This window comes from Ictalurus furcatus, chromosome 19, assembly GCF_023375685.1.
Source record: "Ictalurus furcatus strain D&B chromosome 19, Billie_1.0, whole genome shotgun sequence".
NCBI classification, from domain to species: Eukaryota; Metazoa; Chordata; class Actinopteri; order Siluriformes; family Ictaluridae; genus Ictalurus; species Ictalurus furcatus.
The window spans coordinates 14,216,771-14,239,585 of NC_071273.1; the positions used below are offsets into that span (position 1 = coordinate 14,216,771).

Sequence of the window (22,815 nt, forward strand, 5' to 3'; positions counted from 1 at the left end):
GATAAGGAACGCTAGATGTAAAGTCAGATACGCACTGTACAGAGTATTTGTATAGACTTCTGTGACTAGAAATATTTGTCTGTTTGATCTTGATGTGATTTCAGAGACTGCGGGGTCAAGCCTGTGTGCTGAATGCATTCCGCAGGTCTCTGAATATAAACTAAGAAGTGTGCACAAAGCATTCTTTCCTGTCTTTTGTCTTCCTCCAGATGGGAACTGGTGTATGGTGCTAGTCATAGATCCAGATTTGGGGGGTCCAGAGTCTCCTGCTTTATGGGAACATTTGGAAAGGATTAGCGCTTAGATGCTCTTTTTGTAAATCTTGGGTGGTTTGACATCAAATCTGTTACTATTTAGGTGTTTTTCCATTGCACTTTTGAAAACAGGAACTAGGCTGACAGGACTCAATGGTTCTAGTTGTTGCTCAAGGTTTCCACCAACTGGAGCGGTCATAGTGATGATTAAAAGTGGCTGTGTCATTGTTGTGTGTGGTGGTTTTTCATCATTGTTAAATCCAACATGAAAGAAGTGCTCAGATTAATTCAACAAAATTCAATTCAGGTTTATGTGTAGCACTTTTAACAATGGACATTGTCCGAAAGCAGCTTTACAGAAATATATCATTTCAAAATATAAATTTTAAATTTGTGAATTTGTCCCTAATGAGCAAACTAGAGGAGACGGTGGCAAGGAAAAACTTTTGGGTTACGCATGTAACCCTGTTCCCTGAGAAGGGAACGATACGTTGCGTTTAGCATAACACTATCGGAGCGCCTCTCGCGCGTGACCGGGATCTGAAGCTTGTGTAAAATCATGCCTATTTATAGGCCTGCCATGATCAGGTGACGTGGCAATTAAGCGCATCGCGTGATACAAATATGGCACCTGTGAACCGCGCCATCAGCCTCTATTATCTGAAGCAAAGACGCAATTCACAGGCCTGCCCTGATATGACAAAGCTACGCAACGTCTCGTTCTCTTCTCAGGGAACAGGGTTACATGTGTAATCCAGACGTTCCCTTTCAAAGTGAACTTTGACGTTGCATTTAGCATAACACTATGGGAACGAGAATACCCACTCCGTCAAACCGAGGGTACGGCCTGTTCAAAAAGACCCAAGCCCGAGGGTCACTGCAAGACACTCGAGCCTTAGGTGGAATGAATATCCAGACTGTAATAACAAATGAATGTGTGTGGTGTAGACCACCCTGCAGCAGCACACACATCCTGTAAGGATACCCCTTTGGACAAAGCCTTCGCGGAGGTGACCGCCGTAGTGGAATGAGCCCTTATGCCCAGAGGAGTAGCGAGAGCGCGCGCCTCATAAGCAATAGAGATTCCTTCCACTATCCTATTAGAGATGTGCTGCTTTGACACAGCATCAGCTCTACTATCGCCGCCAAAGCAGACCCGCAGCTGCTCCAACTTACGCCACTGGCCGGAGCGGTGGATGTAAGTACAGAGAGCCCTTACTGGACACAGCAGGTGCATTCTCTCTTGTTCCAGTGTGGGGAATGGAGGAGGGCAGAAAGCCTGATTGTAGAAGGAGCCCACCCCGCTGAGAAACGTTCTTGTAAGAACTCCAGGACTGTAGCTATTGCGCAGTTCACTGGGTCTAGATGAAGTTCCTCACACCACAAAACAAAAAACTGTCACTTGAGTGCATTCAATTTACTTGTGGATGGTGCTCTGGCATTTAACGTGGTCTCTATAATCTCAGTTGTGAGACCGGAATCTATGAGCTGGTGCCCCTCAGGGGCCAGACCCACAGTTTCCATAGTTCTGGCCGAATGTGATAAATTAGCCCTCCGGCTTGAGACGCTCAAATCCACTCTAAGGGCTCAAATGTCAGCACCTGACAGACCTTCCAGGACCACAGAAAGGTCCCAGGAAAGTATGCGCAGCCTGCAGATGGGCCTCAGCCGCCTGACACCACGCATAAACCTCGACGTTAGAGGATGTTGCCCCACAGAGGCTCCATCAACGGGGGCATGGCTGGCCAAAATGGTGGCCACGTAAACCCTGATTGTAGAAGGAGCCCACCCCACTGAGAAATGTTCTTGTAAGAACTCCAGGACTGTAGCTGTTGCGCAGTTCACTGGGTCTACAGTGGATCCCTGCAGATGGGAGTCTCCCAAGGAGTGCCATCTAGCAGGGGTATTATCTCTGAGAACCATATTCAAGCTGGCCAATAAGGTGCTACTAGCAGCAGACATAGACTGTCTTGGTGAACTCTTGCTAGAACTTGTGGGAGCAGAGCGATGGGGGGAAAAGCGTACAGATGTGACCTCGGCCACATGTGCACCATGGCGTCCAGCCCTAATTGTGAGCGCGAACCACAGCGGGCCGTGTGTTGTCTCCTCGGAGGCAAACACATGTAGACCCGCTTGGCCAAACCTCGCCAAATGGACTCCACCACTTGTGGATGGAGCCACCAGTTCCTGGGCCTCAGCCCCTGCCTCAACAGGATGTCTGCCCCCATATTCCCAGAATGTACATTGCACTCACTGACAAACTTTCCTTCTGCCCATAGAAGAATTAGTTGCGCCTGCCTGAACGGGGGCACGGACATAATCCTCCCTGGTGGTCAATATATGAGACAACCGGTGTGTTGTCTGTAAACACATGGTGACCTCTCAATTGAGGAAGAAGGAATTTCAGTGCTAGAAATATGGACCATGTTTCTAGATAATTTATATGCCACTCCAGATGAGGGCCGCACCAGAGACCGTGAGCTGGACAGCTGTCTAAGACCATGCTCCAGCCCGTGAGGGAGGTGTTATTACCGTCTTGCACTAAGGAGACACCCCTAGAATGTGACCCAAGGCTAGCAACCGGGGACACTCAAATTCTCAGAGCACGAAGGCATCGCCGCGTGACACTGATTATTCTCAGAGGTTTCGTCCTTGGACGAAACCCCCAACTTCTCAGCCACCACTGAACGGTCTCCTGTGCAATAGGCCCATAAGCGCTAATAGTCTCCCAAGATCCAGCTTTATCTTGCTCAGTGTTGATAGGATTCACCCTATGCATGTTGGGGATAGAAACGCCAGCATCGTAGTAGAATCCTTATAACCCCTAGAAAAGTTGTCCACTGCACTGGGGAAAGCATACTTTTCTGAGGTTCAACCTGAGCCCCAAGCTCTTCATGTGGGCAAGAACAACATCTCGATGTTGAACCGCCAGTTCCGTGGATCGTGCTAGAATTAACCAGTCATCCAAGTAGTTTAGTACACGGATGCCCTGGAGTCACAATGGAGCCAGAGTGACATCCATGTACTTTGTGAAGGTGCGAGGGGATAAAGCTAACGATATTTCTATGTGGAAATATGCACCTTTTAGATCTATCATCACAAACCAGTCCTCAAACTGAATCTGTGGAACGCTAAGTTTGGGCATCAGTATCTTGAACCTGTATGTCCGAAGAGTACAGTTCAGATGAAGCAGATCTAAAATTGGGCGCATACTCCTAATTTTTGCCGACCAGGAAATAATGGCTGTAAAAACCTCCCTCCCTCAGGGAACGGGGTACATGTTCTATGGCCCCTTTGTCCAAGAGTTATCTTACTGCCTGCGATAACGTCGGGCTCTGGTCTGTGCTGACTACTGTGGTGAGCACACCTCTGAACCGGGGGGGAGTTGAGCTATAAACTGGACCCAGTAACCCTTTTCTACGGTAGACAGAACCCATGAAGACACATTTGACAGTAGTTTCCATGCTGCTAGATGGTCTTTTAGTGACGTTAACTATTCCACATTCTATTGGAGGGAAAGCATCAGATTTTCGTTGCCCTGTGACAGCTCGCTGACCAGAGAACACTGAAAACTAGGGCAACCTTGGCTAGGGGAGGTCCTACAGTAGCACAGGGGGCTAACTGCCCTAACAACCTCATGTCCCCTGATACGTCCCTCCACAGCCCCTCAGGACTGCTCTTCTTTGCCTGCTTGGCCTTTATGACCATTCTCAGATCAGGCCTAGTAGCAGGCTGCGACTGTGGCGGCCCGGTTCCCCTGGCCATCTGCGGGGGTTGGCGGGCTGCCATACTCACCTTCTGGGTCTCCCTCGCACTATTGCTGACCCGGGCTCCACTCGTGGATGCCCAGGTGAGCTCAAGACAACAGGGAAGGAACTGGCTGAATGCCGCCATATGTCGAGCTCACTCAGCAGGCCTGCTTGGAAGGCCTGCAACACTGTCATTGTCTGCAGTGACCCACAAGCAAGACTACTACTGCATAGGCCTTGCCCACCAATGCCACGGTGGCCTTACACGGTGGCTTGGATGGCAAAGCCGGCCCCCCTAATTACCTGCCGTCGATGGAGAGAGGTAGCTCGCAAGCGCCTCCTCCACCTTCAGCATAGCTAAATAGCCATGCCATTCATTCCTCACACTGGACGAATAATCCAACATCGTGGGGTTATAAATATGGCTTATGCATGGTTTTCCCCCAGAAACCTGATATTTTGTCATGCACTTCTGGAAGAAAGGGTAGTTTCTGCAGTGTGAGGGATTTACCTTCACTGGGGAGAAAAAGGCTCATCCAGCCTTAGTAATCACTTCAAGCAGCTCTTTATATGCTACTCTCAGTTTTTAGCACAACCTTCTGGCTCCTCGGAGTCAGAGAGGAATTATTACTATTGTTTTTGTGTGTGTTTTTATCCCCCCCTTTTGGCTTTCCATAGCGGAAGGAGGAGTCGCGACGCGAGCTCCAAAATCCAGCGGAGAGCCGAACCCGGAAGACAGAGCAAGAGATAGAGCAGCGCTCGTCTCCGGCTCCTCTTCCAGATCCATAAGAGATCCCCCGAACCTGAGACGGCTAGCTGCCTCGGGAGTGGCCGACCCAGATCCGCAAGGCTCTGAAACCCAACTCGCTTCAGCTTCCGAGAAGAGCGCGAGTCGCAAGCCGAGCTGCTTAATGTAGGCATTACCATGCGCAGCCTCTCGAGGCTGCCATGGGATGCTACCACCCTAGACACTTCCCCCAGAAAGTGTGCACTATTCCCCGTGATGAAACGGGAGCAAGCCGTAACACACTTCCTGAATTCTCTCACTCATATTTTTCTCTCTCGCTCATTCTCTTTTTTGTTTTTTTTAAAGGGATAGAAAAATTCTGAGATTTTGAGAAAAGATAGCAAGGAAATGAAGCGTCTTTTTGTTTCTTTACACAAAAACTGACATGCAGTCTTTCGCTGAAGATAATAAAGGCTGATGGCGCGGTTCACAGGTGCCATATTTATATCACGCGATGTGCTTAATTGCCACGTCACCTGATCATGGCAGGCCATTAAATAGGCATGATTTTACACAAGCTTCAGATGCTGGTCACGTGCGAGAGGCGCTCCCATAGTGCAACGTCAAAGTTCACTTTGAAAGGGAACTCCCTAAGGTGAAAATTGAGGGAAAAATAAAAAAAAATTGAAAATATTAGACAAAAAATTTAGACAGATCTTATAACTACGTCTATAGATGATAATATAGCAATATCAGATCAACGATTAGAATGCTTTACTCCCCTTAGATAGACTGAACTAATTTAATTAATTTCTTCATCAAAATTATCAACTTGTATACTAGATCACTTACCTACATGTTTCTTCAAACAGATTATTCCAGAAGTAATCAAACCCCTTCTAAAAATAATCAATTCTTCCCTTAACACTGGCTATGTACCTAAAACACTTAAACTAGCAGTTATTAAACTCCTGATTAAAAAATCTGACCTCAATCCCTGTTAACTGTCCAGCTATAGGCCAATATCAAATCTGCCCTTTATTTTCAAGATCTTAGAAAATATTGCAGCATAGCAGCTATATTCTTACCTAACAACATTCATGAAATGTATCAGTCAGGATTTAGGGCTTATCATAGCACAGAGACAGTGCTGGTTAAAGTGGTAAATGACTACTACTGGCCTCTGATCAGGGCTGTGTCTCCTTGCTTGTGTTGCTTGACCTTAGTGCAGCTTTTGATACCATTTATCATACTATTCTCCTTGATAGACTAGAAAATGTTTTTGGCATTAAGGGAACGGCGCTCTCCTGGCTCAGGTCTTGTTTGACTGATCGCTGTCAGTTTGTAGATGTAAATGTAGATTTCTCTGTGCATACTGAGGTTAAATTTGGTGTTCTGCAAGGTTCTGTTTTAGGCCCACTGCTTTTTTCTTTATATATGCTACCTATGAGTCAAATTATTCGTAAACACGGTATTAGCTTCTACTATTATGCTGATGATACACAACTGTATGTTCCAGCGAAGCCAGATGACAGACAGCAGCTTAATAAAGTTGAGGAATGTGTAAAGGACATTAGACACTGGATGCTTATTAACTTCCTTTTACTTAATTCAGACAAGACAGAAGTACTTCTACTAGGACCACATGTAGCTAGAAGTAAGCTTTCTGATTACATAGTAACTCTGGATGGCATTTCTGTTTCATCACGTGCAGCAGTGAAAGACCTTGGTGTAATTATTGACTCCAGTCTTTCATTTAATGGTCATGTAGATAATATTTCTAGGATAGTCTTCTTTACTACATGATGTAAATTAGCTTACTGACCGACTTAATGCCTTAATGTTCTCAGTTTCATTTTCTCAATTTTCAAACTACAATATTCTTTTTAAAATGTCAGCTTGTGTATAGTGTGTACACACACTGCATGCTTCTGTAAACTTAGTTGGTTCCCAACAGCTACAGTTAGGTTTGGTTGGTGCCAGTCTTGTGCAAGTATGTATCATGATCCTTTGAACTGGGGCCACTAGTAGTGATTTGGTGGTGAATGGGAAAAGCACAGTACCAGTTTTCTGGTGCCAAAGGTTATGTTACTGTGCAGTGAAAAATGATCTTCTTTATGAAAGACTCATCATGACAGATCAGAGGTGAATGTTCTTATTTGATGCACATGGTTCAGTGTATTCTGTCACAAATCAAATGTCCTGCTAGTTCATTAACGCCATGTGCTCTGTGAGTGGACATGACCTTCTCATATTGTAAAGGGACTACACAGGGTGTATTTCCGCCTCACACCCAGTGTTCTTGGGACAGACTCGGTATCCACCGTCGCCCTGATAAGGATAAAGTGATTACTGTAAGTGAACTGTTTTATTTTTAACATAGCTTTATAAACAAAAGAGCATTTCAGAGTTTACTTAAATAGTTATTTAAACTAAACTTAGTGGATTTAAGTAAGTGTAATCCTTAGTAAGGTATGAAAACTCAAATGTTTGTAAGTTAGCTGCGTTCAAAGTATTGTTTTTAAACTTAAATGGTTTAAGCCTATTTGGTTTTGACTTCCACAGTTAGTGTGAAGTAAACTATCCTCACAAGATATCCTCACGTGTATGCCAATGGACTCAGAACGATCTTTGGCTAGTCATTCCAACAACTAGCAGTTGGACTTACAAGATTAGAGTCAGAAGTGCAATTAAGTGCAGGAGTCATGGAGATTTGTCTTTTCCTTCTTTAACACACCATAGGCTCATGAAGGCCTCAGTGATGTGTCCAGCTGTATCTGGTGTAATTAATGAGGTTGAATCTTAAACTCTGCAGTCTGGCACCCATGTTTTTGCTAGTTTTGTTTGTATAAATGCAACAAATTCCCTTCTATGGGGGGTAACCCTTCAGCACACGCAAAGTACTTGCTTCTGGGGTGCACACAGTTGAGGAATAATGGAGTACCTGGCCCAGTTTGTTACTTGGATGTTCAGACCTGGACAAGTCTCAACGATCGTTGGCACTTATTGGGTCTTTCATACTTCACAGAAAAAAAAATGTACTGGCATAAGAAGATTCTGACTTTATATATGGTAGTATGACATTATGCATAATATATCCAGAAGAAAAAGAGAATGTGTGTGTGTGTGCATGTGTGTAAGAGAGAGAGTGAGAGAGAGAGAGAGAGAGAGAAAAGAGAGAGAGAATTCATAGGATCTGAAAGTGTTGAGTGGTTTGGACACAAGCATGCTGTTTCCATCCCAGGTGAACATACTGTAAACTGTTCTACAACCTCAGAGTGCTAAACTGTGCAGTAACAGCATGCACTAAGATGAAGAGCTCAGATAATACTATGTGGTTTAAGAGGCCATGGCTAATCCCAAGGCAATAAGCTGGGAGTTTAAAGCTCACATAGTGGTAAGCCTCCTTGGCTGGTCTTAAGGGATGTGTGTAGGCAGTGAAGAACCCCCACACAGCAAAATCCCAGCACGGAATTAACCCTTACTATGTTCATTTATGTCCAGCTTGACTTTAGTAAGAACTCTGGGTGTTATTTCAGCACTAGGGATTTTGCCGACTCGAGGCCACTGCCAGTGCATCACATAACGGCTTAACACCTTCTGCTGATAGAAAAGCGGCCCCTGCAACCCAACACAGCCTAGCACAACCCAATGGAAACAGCACACACAATATGGAAATTCTAAATTGCTGTATGTTATTTGCTTAAAGGTAGTTTCATTCAAAAGTACTTTGCAAAAGAGAATTTACATAAAACAAGCCTGATTTCATTCATACATTTTTTTTTTCATTTCTGCATGAAACTGCATGCACATTGATTAAGCTGAAGTCAGATAAAGGACATGTTTTAAGTAGCTCTTATTTCTAAATGGAAATAAAAGAAAAACTTCTGTAAAAGAAAAGTAAAATGGTTTGGAGTGTTGCGCATAAGCTTAGGGGATGCTTATGTTATCTCACAAAATAGGCAAAATTGTATTGTAAAGTATTAGATAATGATGCAGTATATGGGAGATTTAATCTATAGAACCTATAGGAGAGTTTGTCCAGCTGGTAAATTAAGCAAATTTATGTAATGAACAAAATCATGGATGTTATGGTATTATAGCAGATTTAGATATTGTTAATTAAATTGCTGAGAATATGACAATGCAAATGAAGATTCCAGTACTATAATTGATGAAAAAACAAGCTGTTAATAAGTTAATAAGTCATGTGAGAATATAAACTATAGTAAAATACAGTACAGCTGTGCAGTAGCAACAGATAAAACTACATTTTAAAGTAAAAAGTTCCCCAATGCAGATGAACCAGTGCTTCCTCTTCAGACTCTGAATAGTTGTGGCCTCTCGACTTTTTATAATAGTGTAACACATCATAGCATCATGCACAGTCTAGTGCAATAAGGGAAGTGAGGGTGATACGAAACATTTCCAATTTGCAAATTCATATTCATATTAAATCATATTATTATCATATTAAATCAAAATCATATTAATAGGCACTTGCATTTTTTTAATGATGGTATATGTGTAGAGATCCCCTTAGGCGATATATATATTTTTATTTCTTGTGCATTACTACATTTATTAAACAATGAATTTTTGTTTAGCATTGATTGCGTTAATTGTTTAAAATTACGGAATATCTTGCAGCAAAGTTGAATATTTATGCAGAATAGGCTTTGACTTTTAATGTTTGGTATGTGCGTAATAAAAATTCAGGCAGCAAACCCATTCATAAAGTATCACAGGATTCAAGTTATATAAGTTAACATTAGTAAGAACTCTTTGCTTAGATCAAATGATTGTCACGGACATTTTGTGCCTGACTAAACAGTTTTTGATTCCCTGTAGCTAGTGGTTTTACTTGAGCTGGAACACTTCTCAGTGAGATTAAGCAGTGTGCCTAAGAGCTATTTAACAACAGTTCAATTGTATTTAGGAAGAAGCACTCGTTTGGGCAGCTTGGCACATTCCCTCTGCTGCTCCCAGTCCAGCTGCCAGGCTGCTTTAGGAACAACATTCTTCTGATCCGCTGATGATCAGTCCACTCCTAAAGCTATTCCTGCTGCCATTCACCCCTGACATGTGATTACGAGTACGACTGCCCTTGTCTGGTGCATGTTTGTTGCATAATTCCAAGTTCTCTCATAAAAGACACATTGTTGGCAGTTTTGAAATACCTTAGGGCTCTTCGATATTTCAAAGCAGCAAGGCAAAATTCGGACACAGGGTGAAAGGCATGGAACTCACGTTGCATTTTCATTAACCAGGAAGTTCAATGATGGCTTTATTAACTCATGGTTGTGTTTAGCCTGTATGATGGCAATAGTAAAATGTATACAAACATTTTCATTCATACACAGGACTGTTAATCATCAGGGCCTGAGCCCAGATTCTTCTGCATTAAAAAACACTTTTAAAAATTTACTTCTAAATAGTCTGTTTCCATGAATTTTTTTTCTTGCATGTGAGGGCTAATTGCTTAAAAATGTGACAATTGGGGAAGGTAGGAAGGGTTTGGATTTGGATTTTACCATATAATCTGCACATGAATAATCCAGCCACTCAAATGTCTCAAGCCAGCATCATATCAGATACCTACAGATGTCAGACCATTCAATTTCATGAATGAGAGTCACAAAGTGACTGAGTAAACTTTCATAATTTAAAAATTATATTATGTGGTTAAATTTAGCCTACTTCAGTATTGTTACAGCTCAGTTTGTGCAGGCTGCAGTATGAGAAGGGATACAGATTAAATGAAATGAAAGAATTTATTTGCTATTAGAAAGAAAGAAAGAAAGAAAGAAAGAAAGACAACTGTGTTCTCTGAAGCTAATAAACAATGCTTGCAAGGAAGTGAGAAGAACAACGTTTAAATATATGAATAATTAATATTACTTAGTAAGTTTGCCAGTAAAGCAAACACATTTTTTTATAATTATCAAAATGATCAATAATCAGGGATTCTTTCAAGTTTTGGATCTTAGTGTTTCCATTTCAACCCCTTTACTTGTGCAAAAAAAATTGGCGTATATCCATTTTCCCTTCACACTAACTGACTGTGTGAGCTAGCGTTTGGCAGAATTGAGAGCTGTCATCGAATAAGACACTAGTATTTCCACGTATTTTCCTGTAAACCCTGACTGATTGGTCCTGCGTCCGTTCACTGAAGATAAAATACAACACACCGTTCACTGAAGATACAAAATTACAACGCCGCCATCTTCTTTTACTGACTTTCAGTTACGTAGTGACATCCAGCTCCAAGTGGAGAATTATTCAGGGCTAAAGAAAAATCTTTGGGGCTACAGCCCTGAATGCCCAGGCCAGCTTACACCCCTGATTCACACCCAGCCTAATTCAAAGCAGGATAGAATGTACTTGGGCCTTCCCAAATCAGGGGCATTAGCTGGATTGTTATTCATCCACGGCTGAGCACAGATTCTTCTAAATCAAAAAACTTTTTAAAATGTACTTCTAAATAACAATAATTATAATAATAATAATGGACTTTTTCCATGATTTTTTTTCTTGCATGTTAGGGCTAATTTCTTTAAAAATGTGAAAATTAGACAGAAAGTTTAATTTATCATAAAACTTGCCTTTGGTGTTATCACTGTTTGCAGGACTACCAGACCGATAAAATATAAAACCTTTTGGATGTCTAACACGAGACTAGGCTAGTTTGGTGTCACTAGCCAGGGGGAAGCACAATTAAGCTATCATTGTATAGATTTCGCTGGCACAGTGCTAGGCAAAGTACGTTACAGTAGCTGTCATAATGCTCTGCTCATATCGTGTTCACGTAACGTGGAACTCATATACACATTTACACACCTTGTTTTCCTGCTCAGCATGAGAGGATGTTACTGTTTCAGTGTCTACCCCTTTACTGGTTTAAAAAAAACCCTTCAATATATCCATTTTGCCCCTCATATAAAATGACAGTGTGAGCTAGCATTTGGCAGAATTGAGAGCTGTCAGCCAATAAGTGTCTGATTGGTCCTGCCTCTGTTCACTGAAGATACAAAATTACAACACTGCTGTCTCTTTTAGTGACGTTCTCCAAGTGGAGAGTTATTCAGGGTTATTACTATAGGCAGTGCAAGTACACTGCCTATAGTAATGGACTGAAGCCATGTTTCTACCAAAAAAAGGAAAAAAGGGACTTTTTTCAAGGGACCATTTGTTTCCTCCAGACCTTTGTTGTCTGCGATTCCATCGCGGTCAAAAGTACCGTGATGATTAAGCAAATTAGTCTGGTGACCCCTTGTTGATCCGCCGGTCGGAACTGCTCCTATTATTGTGATCCTTGATTTTCTTGTAGTCCTGTTTTAATTTCTTCAGCTTCTCTCTGCACTGTTGTCCTGTGTGAACAATGCCCACCTCGCTTAACCAACTTGATCTTTTTAAGTATACTTTTTCATTGCGGGTCACTATTTCCAGTTCCCACTGTATTTCGTCCTCAGTATAAATACTTAATAAGGCCTGAACCTCATCGGTCCATCTGTCGTATTTTTTAAGAAACTCCATTCTGTTGATTCGAATCACAATAAACTGTACGCACCACAACAGACTTTTAAAAATGGTGATTGAAATAAAAATGCTGTGTCCACTCAACCAATCAAAATGCTGCGTGCACTCAACCAATCAGCATGTTCAGCGCCCAAGTCCCACCCCCAAAGTTTCTGCACTTTGAAAAAGTGGAAATGCAGCATAAATGATTTAGCAGGTAAATGCATCCAGTTGCCTGTGCCTCATTCAATATTCGCAGAATGATTAATGATAAGCAGGAAGGCTATGTCAAAGCAAACATTTCCCAACCTGGCTTTCAGCCTACTTTGCAAACCTATAATCTCTTAATGGCTATGAACGTACTAAACCTGTCAAATGATAAGTAAACCTGATTGTAATAGAAATAGAAGATGTTTTGTTATGGTGCTTTATAAACTAAAAATGTGCATGTTGAGTGTGACTGTCATGCCCACTTTGCAGCTGAGATGAAACCCTCAAGCAGAAACCAATTAAGTATGGTGTATGATTTGGAAAGCAAAATAAAAACTGGGTTGCAAAGATGATTTATTTTACATCAGCTGACTGAGAGGACAGCTGATGTACCTGCAGAGGAATATATATTTCCTGATCTTTGTGATTATTTGTTTGAGCAACCGTGGGGATCAATTAAAACTGAACTGAGCATAGTTCAGCATATGGGACAGTCTAGTCTGGAGTTTGACTAAAAACTGTGTCTGGGTCAGGGAACACATCTCATTGCTAATGTTCAAAAATAAAACAAAACTTCCTCCTTCACCCTCATTCTCTTACTGGAAAGGTTCCATGGCACCTCCTACTTAATACATTTGTAAATCTGGCTGTCATTTGAGCACATCTGTACTCTTCCGAGGCCTACATTTCCTCTGCTTACGTAACAGGATGACAGATGAGAGGGAGAATCACTGTGCCTTACGATAATCAAGACAAATATGGAAACAGTTTTGAAACAAACTCTCCTGACAGTCAGCATATTCTGATGACAATTAAACATTGCCGACCATCTAGAGAAATTACCATGATCACAAATGTTCAAGAAATTTACAGTACAAGACAACAGGCCTATCACTCTACATTAGATTATCATAAGTAATGTGCTTGTCTTCAAAAGGGGTCAGGGTACAATTACCACAAATCTGTATGGTTTATTAGTAACTTTTTGGTGGTTTAAACCCTTTCAAAGCCCATAAATGAAGAAACATTCAAAGAAAGCTGTGGACCTAATCACACAGTCACAAACAATAAATAAGATTTTGCTCTTTATGAAGTCTGGAGTCCCATATAGTGAATTTTCACAGAGGCCATGTATACAGTACACTAATATGGTTACTTATTATTATTATTATTATTATTATTATTATTATTATTTTATCCTTTGTCCACACTGAAACAGCGTTTTTGACCAACAAAGTAGACATATTGTCAAAATATATTTTAAATATTCAGGAACAGATACATTTGAGAAAATTTTTTTCTAGTTGATTTGTGGATAGAGGAAAATGGAGACCTTTACCATTTAATAGGCTTCTGCAATATAAACCCTGCATCCCTGTGTGCAAGGTTGAGTATCAACTGCTGTACAGCTAACCTCTGTGAGCCTATTTCTTTTACTAACCTTAGAAATAGTTTTGTTTTGTAACCTAACTTGTGCATCAGAACTAACTGCTGAAACATGGTATGTAAAATGGTGTGTATGTGTAAATGTGTATGTTAGATGGTGTAAACCTCCTGGTTCTGGTAATGTGCAATATGTGCATGCTAAATTCTGCTGTTACCATCATGATGTAACTCATGATGGTAGCAGCAGAATGAATTCAGAAGTTTACAGGAACATTCTGTCTGCCAATTTACTCAGAAATGCAGGAGGAACTGTATCATGCAGCAAGACAACGATCAAAAACACACTGTCAACACAACAAATTACTTTATCGGGGGAAAAAGTGAAAGGTTTTAGACTGGCCAAGTCAATCGAAAGACCTTAAATTAATTGAAATGCAATTCACATCCTAAAGAGGAGACTAAAGGGGAAAACCCCCCCCGAAACAAACAACAATCGAAAGAGGTTGCAGTAAAAACCTGGAAAAGCACCACAAAAGAAGAAACAAACAATTTGGTGATGTTCATGAATAGCAGGCTTAATGCAGTTATTGCAAGCAGGAGATATGCAACCAAATATTAAGTGGTATTTACTTTAATTTACTTCCAGACTTATCTGTTCCTATACTTTTGCTCTCCTAAAAATGTGCTGGTCTGATACAAAAGGTTCTATCTTTTATGTTGTTTAACACATCTAGATGTAAATACCAGGAAATAAAAAGCTGAAATCCTAAACGCTTGTATCATGTCCATCTTTTGATCTCAAACCCAAATGTCTTTGGTGTATAGCACACACAAATGAAAGGACTCACAGCAATAGACAGTATGAGCATGTGTGTGTATTTACAGTCCCATTCGAAACCAGTGGAATGTAGTTTCTAAGGGAACTGTAAATACACACACATGCACATATTGTCTACTGCTGTGAGTCCTTTTCAAACAATGATTTTGCCTTTTAACCTAAAATTAATCTTTTTACGTGAACACCTCCTTTTGGTTGGAATTCAACCTCCCACAACAAAGACATTTCAATGAATGCAAGATGAACACACTTAAAATGGCTTTGTTTCCTGTTCAACAGCCCCAGTAAGCAGGCTAATGCCTTACAAAACAAATCTTCAATTACATAACACCCTAAACAAATGGCTTGGGTCTCTGAACACCTGTTATACATACATACATATATATATATATACGCACACACACACACACACACACTCATTTCAAATGTTCACATAATAAGGTTGTAAATTACAAATTACAGTATGGGAAGTGTTAATGAAAGGAGATATATATATACGCACAGGGTTCTCAGAGGTCTGGGAGGCCAAAGTGTATTTGGTTTTATTACTCAGCAGTCTGCAAGGCCCCATTTATGCTAAATGACCCTTTGATGTACCAGCTGCAGCCACTGACTGCCTTTAACATTTCTGTCTTAATGTATCACCATCATCATTAGTTGAGCTCAGACACTGGACTCGGGATCTGAGTTGAGCATCATCCTCAGTTAATTAAAATAAGTTACATTCAAAGAGATCTCATGCTCGTCATTATGGTAAAAAATTTTCATACATTTGCCTCTTTTGATCTTTTGTATTCTAGTACTGGATGTGTAGCTGCACTGCTTCTCAGAGCTATTTCATACTGATTTGAAACAGTTACAGGTGCAACAGCTGAAAATTTTCAGAAAATTTGCTGATGTGAAAACGTAAGGTAAAAAAATTTATGAGAAAATGTCAGCAGAATTAGTTGGTAACACTGTCAATCCCGTGTTGATTTAAAGCTGTCCTCTTAACTGCAGTGACAATGTTCGAATAAGCATGTCAAGTGAAGTCGTACTAAAAAATAGTTCTAGCAGACAGGTATAGCAGCTTTTTATGATCAGGACTTACATAATAATAATAATAATAATAATAATAATAATAATAATAATTCAGTAAGTAGAACATATACTGCACAGTGGATGTTACAATGAGGTGGAATCAGTAGGCTACTATCACAAACACTTTATTTAACAGATCCAAATCAGCACTCAGAATCAAAGTCAACCCAAACAGAGTGGAGGAAACACAGACAAATAGGCTACTAGAGGCATAACAGGAAGCAGAATTCAAGTAATTCAAAGCAGAGACCAAAAAGGGGCAACACTTCACTATAAGGTCCACAAATGAGGTCCAAAAATATATTAATACTTAACTAATCCTTTCATAATGATAAATGAATGGCTATAATGTAAGCTCTGGCAGTTTGAGACACTATATTTTTGTTTTCCAACACCTCCAATCTAAACAAAACCCAAGCACATGATGTATTTTAAATATAGTTGTTTTGCTCAGTGGTATGAAACATAAATGTTCTAAAATCAACTCTATGCATAACTCTAAGTTACTCTCAATAGCATGTCACAGTCGTACTGTGTACTTGAAAGGCTCAACCTCCTGTCACCACACTCATTTTTATAACGTCACACCAATAAAATGGGTTGGTTGATTTTAGTCAGTAACTTTGTGGTGCTGGCTGTGAATAGAGAATTGTCTCAAGGTACTTAAATAACCTAGTTTGGGTTAACCTACACTGTGTAAATAAAGACAATTAATAATGTTAATGTGCAAAGGATTAGAGTATATATTACTTCATTATTATGAAAGCATTGGTTAAGTATTAATATATTACTTATTTATGGACCTTATAGTAGTGTTACCAAAAAAAAGAAATAAAATCAAACAACAAATGCTCAGAATTGCACAATGATTCTGGGACGCAGATTTTACCATGGTAACTGATGCTGAATATGTTTGGTGGATAGCCAGACATGGTCACTAGGCTGAAAGGTTGAGTGACCTGGTTTAATCCCCTGTGGGTCTGGTTGACGAGCATCTTAATGACTGGAAAGAGAGTGGGTAGTGACTAAAATGTGTAGTTGACAGGCCCTAGAAAGCCTAAGACTATCATAATATTGGTTAAGAATACCACTGGAATGAGTTAAGTGAGTTACAAAGTGTATGGATAGATGGGGTGCATGAATATACATACTAGGTAACATCTTGCACCAGGGTAGGCCAACAGTAGTCTCCTAAGATTTGCATGGTTTGTGCAATACCTGGATGTCCCGACATTGCAACTCTATGTAACTCCATGAAACAGACTTTCAAGCTTGGTGTGTAAAGCCAAAAAGTGTGGCACCCACTGCAGCCAAATCCAGTACATCCTGATCTGCTGTATCATAATTTTTTCTGTGGGAAGACCTTTGTGTTTTGATAGGATATCTCCTACTCTCACTTTAGATGGTCTTCCTTGACAAATAAAAAAGGGAACGAAAGAGTCTGAATGTTTTAGCAGGGGCACCAAGACTGCATGTAACACAGTGTATAAAGAATTACAAATTACATGATTACCTGCTTGTCCTGCATGTTACAGAAGATCGTTAATGAAGGGGCTAGTGTACCAAAGGGGCGTTGGTCAAACCATACACAATTCCTTTGTACTTATAGTGCCACCTAGTAGTGGAGAAGGTGGGACATGTTCTCATGGTGTGAAGTGCTTATTAGCAGATGCAGGGTTCTGTGACATGGGTCATGGATCTTTCTCCAATGGGTCTATCATCAAGCATAGCTGGAAAGGGGGAGTGTAATAGGTCATTGAGTTGATTTATCTCCATCAATATGAAATTTCAAACTACACCAGAGACAAGGAGAGCTGGGAAACACAGAGGGTGATGACGATAGTGAATTGTCACAGGCATGAACATTTGCTGTTTGGAAAATGGAGGTAGTCTTACCCTAGCTTACCTTGAACAGCGGTCTTTCAGAGCAGGTTATCCAGCTTGATAGAGATAATGACAAGTCCATCCAGAGTCATATTCTCATCGCAACAAGTCAGCTCTCTCTGTGCATCATCTTGGAAGAAAAAAAGTGCAGAATGCTGTTTAGTTGCAGGCACCAAAGGTTGCTAAGGTATTGTAACAGAGGGCATAAGCACCTGTGAACTGGAATCATGAACCACAAGAAACTTTCTCCACAGTCCTTTCTCTCTGGTACATGATCAAAGGGAGATGAAGGGAGAAAGTGTTGTTTGTTGTAATCTTGTTTATATCGCAGCAGGTGGAAATTGCCTGCTTGTTGGAATACAGTGAGCACTATAATAAGAAACTGCAAGATTTCGAGTGAGTTCCTTCATACTTGTCAGGTAGGGCAAGCCAGGCTTCAGCATGAGAACTAGTGGAAGAAGTAAACTTTGCAAAGTCTATTTTTTTTGTTGTGTTTTATCATTTTTGTCTTTTAAAGATCCAAAAAGAACATCAATAGAATCCAAGCATTTCACAACCTAAATTATTGTCCTATATCCACAACAACATTATGACATATACAGCATAAACTTATCATAGAAACAGCATAAACCTAAACATAAAGGCCTAGCCACACATAATCCTCCTTCAGTCAATCACAAAACATTTACACTGGAGGTGACAAACCACCTAATAACTAGCCTATCATAGCCAAAGTATGCATAATTTATTTATTTATGTAAATGGTGTTTTACAAAATATTTGAGTTTGGGGTATAAATTTACGTTAAAGTTGTGTACATTTCTTCAGATTCACTCTGTAGTTAGTTTGAGAAGATTTAGCTATGATGTGTGGAGCGTTCAGATAAATCATGCGCTCCAATAAATCAGACAGAGCAGCTCCTTATGGAATGCTAGTTCATGTCATTACGTGCCACTTTTCTACACTCTTCATTACTGATTTTCATGCATCACCAAACAAGCACGGCAAGCATCAGAGGTGTGACTCATACATAAACAATGCATCAAGGCTGATTCAATTTACTGTGATTTAGCTTGAAAAACATCATGAATGGGACTATTATTTATTTATTGGCAGTTCATAAATGCAATCTTATATTTACCTTTTTTAACTGTTGTGTCCCTAAAGATTCCTCTTTCTTTCCCTCTGCAGGTGTTACAGGTGAATCTAGTGATGTCAATCCTTATGTACGTGATATTCCTCACGTACCTCTACTGCGTCTCTATAACTGCCATGAACAAGCAGCGTCCCACGCAGGACCCCATCAACACACTCATTGTCAAGCTGCTGCAGGCTGACATAAGCCGCAGCCGACAGCGGCAAGATGAGGGGAACCAGAACACACCCATGCTCACTTCTCTCAATGCACCTACAGATACCGAATACCCCCAGAACATCAGCCCATCTGCCTATCAGTCTAAGAGGGCTATGGCTGATGAGCTGTTGAGGCAGCACAAGCGCTACAACTCACCGCGAGTGTTACTGAGTGAGAGGCCACCCCTGCAACCCCCACCACTATACCTCATGGATGACTTTGAGGGTGCTCGGGAGACTCAGAGCACCAATAAGACGCGCCAGAAGCGTTATGCCGAGCACAAGAGCTACCGTGGTGAGTACTCAGTATGTGACAGCAAGAGCCATTGGGTGACAGACAAGACCATGGCGGTGGACATCCATGGCAACGAGGTTTCGGTGCTTACAGAGGTCAAGATACAACAATTGACTATGAAGCAATACTTTTACGAGACAACCTGCCAGAACAGCAAGCCAATTAAGAGTGGCTGCCGAGGCATAGATGACAAGCACTGGAACTCTCAGTGCAAAACCTCACAGACGTACGTACGTGCCCTCACCAAGTACAACAACAAGACGAACTGGAGCTGGATACGGATAAACACCTCATGCGTTTGCGCACTTTCACGCAAACACCGCAGGACGTAAAAATAAAGAAAACTAATCCATTGTCTTTCTGTTTTACCCTGGGAGGTTGTAAATATGATTATAAATTATTATTTAAGTTATATGAAATAAATGTAGTCTATACATGTTTATATGATGTATAAATATATTTGTGTTATTTATTTAAGTTGCTATCTAAGCATATTCTAAAAAGAGAGACATGGATGGACTTAAGATGACTTAAGACATACAATGCCACTAAGCTAAAAGGGTATGTAAAACTATGTGCCTTGCTTAAACATCTTCACCAACAGTCAGAGGACATATCACTCCTTTGGACCTAAATCCTGGGATCAGCTGCAATTGAAGTATAAACTTTAATGTTTAAAGGTTTTATGCTCAGAAAAGGGTACATTCAACAATCACATCCTCATCACTCATCGACAGTATTGTTCCAGTCTATGCTACTGATATTGTGCTGTCAGTATGTCTGGGAAAAAGAAGTCATAGTTCAGATGATCTCATTCACTTTGAATAAATATGCCACAGAGCATATGAGATATATGTGTATCGCAAAATGCATGGAATAATTAAGAAATATATATTTTTGTATAACTCATCTACATGTGCACAGAATGCAATGCATATGGGTGTACTGGTCATACAAACCTATGTACAGAAAAAAAAAATTGTTAACAGCAAATATCTGAAACATTGCACCCCTGAAGATTAACAGTACAGCAATGAACCCAAGAAGTGGAGTCCAATATTTCTCATATACTTGTAGGGAGTCTATTTAAAAGGTGGATATATGTGAAACTATATCAATGATTGATATATTGCCTCTGATCACAATAATAATACAATCATTGTTCAACCTTTCACATTCCTTTACCACATAAAACCTAGTTTACCAGAGACTAAGCCTCTGACACAGTTCACTCCAGAGCACAGTTGCTCTGTTGTCAATGATATACTGCTGCCAATGGTTCAATTTCTGCTATAACTATAGCAGCAAGCCACTAAAAATTGCCACTAAACTAGCTGTTATTAATGACAAAATTACCCAGAGGAGTAAAGCTGTACTAAGTTAGTGTACATACTGGGATTTGAATACCATTGAAAGGGTTTGCCTTTCTTGGGGTTATTTTAAGGAAAACAAGAAAACTTGCTGATTTCTCTCCCTTTTTGGTAGGTGACACATTAAATATGTCGAAGCAGTCTCTTGATACCAGTAGGGTTTCGTTCTTAGTACCTTACCATCACCTCTGAGACAAATGGGTTTTTTTTCCCAACAGTTTTTCTTGTTTCTCTTTGCTATGCTGTTACATAGTTTTTATATATATAAAAAATGATAAAAAATTGTCTATCTTTTATTTTACAAGGTCATCTGATTACCAAAAAGTTTCTCTTTGGAACTGGGTATATTAATATAAAACTGGTTGCAATAGCTTAAATTACTTGTCTGTCCTGTCCTAACCTATGACTGTTCACTCTATACCTCAAATAAGCATATACAATCACAACAGATGTCTTTTTAATCAAGTCCTAAAAGCTTGATCCAGTTTGAATCATGCTGTGGTTGTTACGACCAACAGGTTGTACATTGGGGAACCATTTATGAAACAAACTGTTTGAATCCCAGGCTTGTTTTTTTTCTTTAACTACACATAAATAAAAGATCTCGTGCCCTTTAAAAGAAAGGGTCCATTTTACAACAAATAGTTCCTACATCTAGGCGATGTACAACCTAGAATTTAAGACTTCCAGATGTTACCTTTTTTAATATACCCCTGGCTCTTTTAGAGGATATACAGACAGGTTGCCACCATGTTATCATCCTGAACACCAGTTCCACATGTGCATAACGAGATAATTACGATAGTATCCCAGTCAGACTATATACACTTCAATATGTTGTTGTTTCTCATTGGACATTTTGTATTTGTATTTTTATTTTCGATTATTAGAGAAAAAGTGTCCAAAAATATTTTGCATTTATGAGGACTTGAGTGACAGTAAAAGAGCAAGAAGCTGGTGCTTTACAGCACAGGGGTCAGCTATGCTTAAACAGGTCCATCTTGGTTTCTCAGGTGACTGTAATAACAGTCCCAAAACATCCCATAGGGTCATGGAAGAGACCCTTTACCCTATAAAGCCATTTGAAAAAGTACTACTGCAGTGTCCTATAAATTTTTAAAGGTTTTTAAGGATGTTTCAGAGAAAGGTCTTCATCAGCTACGCATGCAAAGTGCTTGGAAAAAACACAAATTTGTAAAACAAAAACAAAACAAAAAAACTTATATATATATATATATATATATATATATATATATATATATATATATATATATATATATATGTATATATATATATATATATATATATATATATATAAAATTGCAAAATTCATTATCCACATTTGTATCAAGATATGCATTGTTATGAAACATTAATAATATTGTATTGTACTTAACTGTGTTTTAATAGTACATTTAAAACCACAAAGAAATATCAAGAGAGCATCTGATTAAACCTGATAAGGCTCTCTAGGCCAGTCAAATTATAACTGACAAACTCTGCCTGTTTTGAGTGAATTTTTGGGTGTGAGTGTATGAGAGAGTTCAACACCATTCAGATGTCAGCTAACATTAAAAACAGAACAGGATATGTCCTATGTTTCATTTGGTATTCCAATGGGATGCCTCCTCCATTTCTATCTGTAACTATAGGAAGAAAGTACATGCAATACAGGAACTCACTTTGCTCTTATTTCCCCTGGAAGCTCTAGAGAATGAGCCTACACATTCATTTGCACACATTCTCTTTCCCGTAAAGCTGAATCTAACACTGGAGTCTGGAAGGCATACAGCCATACACACCCTTGACTTTGCTCACGTTTGGATTGTCTTTAATTCATCCAGTGCCACATTCCAAGGTGTATTGTGCTGTGTGTAAAAGGCCCTGCTGTTGTAGTGTATACTGTATACAATTCTTGCTGCTTTAATTATGATGACCCTGATCAAGGAACCATTGCAAATGCTGAAATCCAAGGACATGTACTCTCTTTTTATTGATGAATACTTACAACTTTCAAAAGGAGAATGTGCCAAAATGTTCGATTCATGGAGCACCTGATATTTAAATGTCTTTTTTTTCTGGGTATGTCAAGACTGAGTTAACTGTGACCAATAACAGAGCTCTATTTTAATAAGATAAAGACATGTATGT

The 22,815-nt window shown here is 40.0% G+C and overlaps 1 protein-coding gene across 1 annotated transcript in view; it reads left to right on the forward strand.

Annotated features, from left to right (window-relative positions):
• ntf3 (neurotrophin 3) overlaps positions 1–21,844 on the forward strand; it is a 31,813-nt gene extending 9,969 nt beyond the window's left edge. Inside the window, exon 2 of the mRNA XM_053649788.1 lies at positions 18,838–21,844. Within this exon, the coding sequence (XP_053505763.1) occupies positions 18,838–19,626 (789 nt within the window). The 3' untranslated portion in view covers positions 19,627–21,844. The remainder of the gene's footprint in view (positions 1–18,837) is intronic.
• The last annotated feature ends 971 nt before the right edge of the window (positions 21,845–22,815 follow it).